The sequence below is a fragment of the Plasmodium vinckei genome (assembly GCF_900681995.1).
Source record: "Plasmodium vinckei vinckei genome assembly, chromosome: PVVCY_05".
NCBI classification, from domain to species: Eukaryota; Apicomplexa; class Aconoidasida; order Haemosporida; family Plasmodiidae; genus Plasmodium; species Plasmodium vinckei.
Genome location: NC_051297.1, coordinates 719,651 through 726,452, shown reverse-complemented (window position 1 = coordinate 726,452; position 6,802 = coordinate 719,651). Strand labels below are relative to the sequence as shown.

General features: G+C 22.8%; 2 protein-coding genes across 2 annotated transcripts; one reads left to right on the top strand and one right to left on the bottom strand.

Annotated features, from left to right (window-relative positions):
- Nucleotides 1-1,186: 1,186 nt before the first annotated feature.
- PVVCY_0502060 (ADP/ATP transporter on adenylate translocase, putative) lies at nt 1,187-2,092 on the top strand (the record flags this gene model as incomplete). The annotated part of the gene is made up of 1 exon (XM_008627578.1): nt 1,187-2,092. One exon carries the CDS (start codon nt 1,187-1,189, stop codon nt 2,090-2,092), a length of 906 nt encoding a protein of 301 aa, XP_008625800.1.
- A 663-nt stretch (nt 2,093-2,755) lies between these two features.
- PVVCY_0502050 (conserved Plasmodium protein, unknown function) lies at nt 2,756-6,361 on the bottom strand (the record flags this gene model as incomplete). The annotated part of the gene is made up of 12 exons (XM_037635038.1): nt 2,756-3,011; nt 3,231-3,511; nt 3,649-3,950; nt 4,066-4,284; nt 4,400-4,505; nt 4,661-4,726; nt 4,860-4,966; nt 5,064-5,200; nt 5,275-5,483; nt 5,597-5,695; nt 5,858-5,972; nt 6,126-6,361. 12 exons carry the CDS (start codon nt 6,359-6,361, stop codon nt 2,756-2,758), a joined length of 2,133 nt encoding a protein of 710 aa, XP_037490224.1.
- Between the last annotated feature and the right edge of the window lie 441 nt (nt 6,362-6,802).

Here is a 6,802-nt window from a genome sequence, read left to right as displayed (position 1 = left end):
ATAAGCCAAAAAAGGGAATAAATATTATGGTAATAAAATATTATAATAAAAATATATATAATTGCGCATGCATCAAAGAAAATAATATCTTCATTTAATATGATAAAAAAAACACGCATTAAAAAATAATAATAAATTAAATAAATAAATAAATAAATATTTATTATATATAATATACTCAATAAATACATCTTTAAAATGGTTTTATGAAACTTAAACAATTTTATGGATTCTAGATTAATAAATAAAATTATAAAAACTTGTCAAAGATAAAAAATACAGGAAAATGTAATATTTAACGTAAATAATAAGATAATGTCAAACTAATCCTGAAATAATACCAACGAAAGTAAATACAAAATACCACATAAATTATTATATGTATGATTAATACATATTTTACATTGTCCTTATTTATGCTAATATACTTACATTATTTATTAACAAAATGCTTAATTGATACACAAAAAAATAATGAATTAAAAAGGCGTTTACTTAACAGTATTCTTGCTTATTTTACCTATTACAATTTTGTTTGTTTTTTACAATCCGTATAAATGTATTTATAATTTATATACATGATATATTTATATTTTGAACATTTTTATTCTTCTATATTTTAATGCAATGGCCAAATTTTCACAATATTTTTATATTACCCAAACCTTAAATAATCTATATTAAAAAAACGCAGACCGTTTCGTATATACATATATGTAATATGTGCGCACATCATTTTTATGTAATATATGCAGGAAAAATATAAATATATGCATATTTACTCCTTTCTTTCAGATTAAATTTTAATGTAGTGGCTAAATATTTTACAATAAAAGTTACATATAATAAAACAAAAGCAAATTCATGATAAAATATACAGAATACAAGTTTATTTGAAGTTAAATACTTATTTCAAAAAATAGTATAATAACAAATTATATATTTTTTTATGTGTATAGAATATACGGATATATTTTTGTAAATTTTAATATTTTTCAATAATATATCTATATATATATTTGAAAGATAAAAATATCGATTTTTTTTGGTTTTTTATTACATAGAAATTTAATTTATATTCTATTTGAATAACGTAGAAATATATAATTTCTGCAATATTTTTATCAATTTTTACGTAAAAAGTCAATAAATATAAAACAGTTTATTATTTTTATATTTATTCAAAATGAGTGGAGATTTCAAATCAAGCTTTGCTGCTGATTTTTTAATGGGCGGTGTTTCCGCCGCTATTTCAAAAACAGTAGTTGCCCCAATAGAAAGAGTAAAAATGTTAATACAAACACAAGACTCTATACCTGAAATAAAATCCGGTCAAGTCGAAAGATATTCTGGGCTAATAAACTGCTTTAAAAGAGTATCACAAGAACAAGGTGTTTCATCATTATGGAGAGGAAATACGGCAAATATTATTCGATATTTCCCAACCCAAGCTTTTAATTTTGCCTTCAAAGATTATTTTAAAAATATATTTCCAAGGTATGATCAAAATTCAGAATTTGCAAAATTCTTTTGTGTTAATATATTATCGGGAGCAACTGCAGGAGCTGTTTCTTTACTTATAGTTTATCCTTTAGATTTTGCAAGAACAAGATTAGCATCAGATATCGGAAAAGGAAAAAATAGAGAATTTAATGGATTATTTGATTGCTTAAAAAAAATATACAAACAAACAGGATTATTATCATTATATAGTGGCTTTGGTATTTCAGTTACGGGTATTATTGTGTATAGAGGTTCATATTTTGGCTTATACGATAGTGCAAAAGCTATACTATTTAATAATGATCAAAATACAAGTATTGTTTTGAAATGGTCAGTTGCCCAATCAGTTACTATTTTGGCTGGTTTAATTTCATATCCATTTGATACAGTCAGAAGAAGAATGATGATGATGTCAGGTAGAAAAGCAAAAGAAGATATTCAATATAAAAATACCATGGATTGTTGGATTAAAATATTAAAACATGAAGGTATTGGCGGATTTTTCAAAGGAGCATGGGCTAACGTTATTAGAGGAGCTGGAGGAGCTCTTGTTCTTGTTTTTTATGACGAATTGCAAAGATTGCTTTAATTGAATAAAACAGATGAAAAAAAACATTTTCTATTCATATATGAAGCATGCAGCTATTAATATTTATTAACATAGGAAATATATTAAATATGTTGATATAAAATATACTTCTTCAATTTGTAAAATGTATTAGATATGTTTGCGTTTGTGTAAAAAGAGTGAGTGATATATTATAAGATGACTTAAAAGTTGCTTATAATTTCAAGGAATCCACTTTAAGATATCATTATTTTTTAATTATACAGTGTACAATAATAAACTATATAATGAATGTATATTACTCATTTATATATTTATGCATGGTTATATATATTTTTTTTCATGCATATTTTATTCCAAATATGTATCAAAATTATTTTTATTTTTTCATGCGTGACGAAATTTCATATGCATAATTATATATAGTCATATTGTATATGTATAATCATACATATACCATTATATGGGTTGTATGCATTTTTTATTTAAAATTAGTCGTTATTTTAGTAATATAATAATAACTATCACTTGTTTATATTTTTTTTGGTATCAAGAAAAAATGATAACAAACTATTTTAATGAGAATAATAAAAATGAATATCAGCGTTTGTATATACAACTTAATATGAAGCTCAAAGGTGTATGCACGTGTTTAGAATAATACGTGTGGTTTTATTATATAATTTACAAATTCATTGTTGCGTTTAAATATGAAGAAAAATAGTTCATTAGTTTGTAAAAAGAATTATCTTCATCTGATTTTGAGTTTATTATATCACTTAAAATATTTTTATCAAACTGAGTTAATTTATTTTTTGTGGAAGATACAAATCTATCGTATAAAAACAATCCTAAAACCACGTGTTCAATTGAGCATTCTTTTTTTCTTAACAAAATCGAAATACTGATACACAGCAATTCACAAATTCCTATATGATGTCTGTATAAAAAAATATATATAAAAAAAGCATATATTATTTAACATTTGAATATGAAAAATAGTTATATATGTATATACCATCAAAATAGTACTATATAATGAATGATAAAATAATCAAATAAAATTTAATGTATGCATATAGGGAAAATACATATATAATATTATACACACACATATGCAATATTAGTCTATTGATGATCGAATTACATAAAAACTTACATGGTTAGGGTTGATAAATCTGATGCCATATGAAAATACTTTTGTATTATCGATTCAGATATATCACTCATTTCAGTAAATTCATAATTTGGGATATTACCTTTTTTTAAATAATTATATTCATTATTTAAATCAAAATAATAATCAAATGTTTTTTTTTGTTCATCATTATCTGTCATTCGTAATATTTCATCGATAATCTCATCATCGTCTTCAAAGTTTAGATCAAACAAAAAATCAAAACGCGCTAACAAATTTCCCTTTATATATGTATTAAATTCCTGTAAAAATAATATACAACAATTTTTTGGATATGTATAGTCAATAGAATTGTGAAAATGTATATACATATGCAGTATCAATATCTCTCTACATATTTATTTTATATTTGTGGGTAGTGTGTGTAGCCATTTCTTACAGATTCGCTTCGGATATATGGCTTTACAGCATAGACCCAAAAGGTTGTTGAAATAGGAACGGAATGTTTTTTATTTCTGTATACCCCATTTTTTAATATTTCTTCTAGTGCATAAATTTGAGAACTACTAAAATTATTTATATTTATAACTAATATGTCATATTTTTGTGTTAACAATATACTAAACGAATCAACTTTCACATTTAACATTTTAATATTGCAAAAATAGTTGCAAAATTTAACTATTTCTGTCATTATTATTTCATCTGAGCATATGAAAAAACAATGAGGTCCTCTTATCCCTATATATATCATAATAAAGTAGTACTCATTGAATATACAAGTATATACATGGAAATGATCACGATACAACTAATAATATAATAAAGAAAATTATACGATTTTGTGTTTGTTTACTTTTTAAGGGGTGTTCCTTGATGCTACAACTATTTATAGACTTTCCAATGTTTATCTTGTTAAATATATGATATGCTGATATGTCTAATTTTGAATATTTTAAAAAATTACTACTTATGCTAATTAAAATTAGGGAAAGTTTTGTCGTTTTGCATATTTTATTCAAACAGAAATTATCATTCGGAATTTTTAGAATATTAAAAATAATCTTTTTCATATCTGCTTGGTTGTAAAAAAATGTGTGGGAAAAAATTTATGTTTACACATACATATATGTATATCTGGTATTATATTGATTATTTATGTTCACACATATTTAGCTGAATTAATATACCGCATAAATTTTGGTCCTTTATAAAGCAGTTAAATTTTTGCATCAATAAGGATGAGTCCAAATTTCCAATCAACGCTAGTTTTCCGCTTTCGAACTTTTTTATTTCCTTAAAATATATAATGGGTATAATACATAATTTCATATAAAAATATAATATAATTTTATGTGTGTATATAATCCCTTATATTGTATGCATGCGTTATCACCACTATTCTAATTATCATTATTGCGTTATATATATATTATTTTTTTCATAATTACATGCCCCCTATAGTTTAACAACCAAAGTGTATTAGTATGTGCCCCTTTATAACAATTTTTGCTTAACTAAAAAAAAAAATAAAAAAATAAAATTTAAATAATAAGCATACGATATTATATTACCAACCATAGATAAATAAGTTTCTGTCTTATCTTTGTCTCTATATGTTTTGTCAATTTTCATATGTGCAATACAAACCTCATCAGGAATCGGTACAACGATTAAGTTGTATTTTAGACCATTTTCAAATAGTTCATTTCTTTCACTGACGTCGTGATATAATACATCAAATGTTATACATTCGTCTAAACATTGAAAAAAAATATAAAAAAATGTAATAACCGTATACATAAATACAAACATTAATAAAAAAATATTGAAAGCTTGATATGAAAATATAACCTCTGCTGTTGTATTCGTCCATCTCTTTGGTAAATGAAAATGTTAAGATATAAAAATTTATGAATTTTCTTTTTATGATTATTTCTTCATATTCTTTGGTAAAGCATATGCTACATTTCCCCTTATATTTGTTGCTTCTGTTAAAAATAAAGAAAAAAATATATCCCATTCTCACACATGTATATATAATTTTTTTTTTCAAAAGTTTTACTTATTAACTCCCCCAAGTTTAAAGGTCTTTACAACTATATTTTGATAAGGCATGTATTTATGTGAACAATCACATATTCTCATATAAAAAGTTTTATATAAGAAACTTTTTTTATCTTTTTGTATAAGTGTAGCATTAATAAGTTCAATCACTTCATATATATTTTTCTCTAGCTTGTTAGATTTGCTCAGATTAGTAATACAATCCGTCTAAACATAAAAATAAAGAACATGTTTATACATGCATAGTCATACAAAAAGATACGATTAATATTAATGCGGGTGTCCTAAATATTTAATTTGGTAGTTAGATTATTTAATACTTTTATAGGGGTATTAATAGGAACAAGAATAATAGTAAAAAATTTATTCTTTAATAAAATATCCAAATAATTTATAAAATCTTTTTTATCGTTTTCATTCTGTTTGTAATGTAATATATTTATGGTGTTTTTTAAATTCAACTAATACATGAATATTGTAGCTAACACATTTTTAGTTCATATAGATTATATGTCTCTATATATGCATTCATACTAATATGTTTACAAATAATTATGAATATGGAATTAATTATATGTTACCCTAAAATTTTCTAAAAACTCCGAAAATAAAATGTACACAGTTTTGTTGAATTTTTTGGTAAATGAAATAAAGTTTGTAGTTATCTGGCAGTCATCATATAATCCTGAGTCTATTCTATATTTCGAATAACACACAGAATGGAAAATATATTAGGAAGTAAAAATGTAATACATAATAATAAAACTTATGTATATTATACTACATTATTATATCATAATATATTATATACACACAATACATATATATATTATTTTCCTTAGAACGAACATTTTTATTATGTCCACATATAGAACAATTTCAAAAAAATGATTGTTTTTGTAAAAATTGTTATATATATTTTTTAGGATTATTTTAAAATAATTTTTTAATATAATATTTTTAAAACATTTTTCGTTAGTAACTATATTTGATAAAACCGTCTTTTCTTTGTTATCATCTTCTGGCACATTACAATATTCCCTTTTGGTGTTTTTCACTTTTTTTTTATATTTATTAAAAATCATTTTTCATGTGGTATATGAATATTAACCATAAAAAATATTTTAAACGATATATTTAGAAGAAATATAAAATAAGGTATCCCTTTTACAGAAACATGCATTCATAATAATATAGTCAATAAAAATTTCATAGACCCAAGGATATGTTATATTTCAGTGATCATATTATTACCATCCATTATTTTTAATATTATTTTATACTATTTATTTCATGAATTATTCAAATGTTTGATTTTCTAAAGATATATGTAGTATTAATTTTAATATAACTATATATATTTCTACATATGTATATACACATTAATCATAGCTTGAAAGGTCTTACTCCCTCCAAAGCATATTCATTTTCTCTATATAGAGCCATTTTACATTTTTGAATCATAATATTTATGTTAACACTTTTGAAATACGTGGAAAAACATAAAATCGAATAAAAAAAAATTT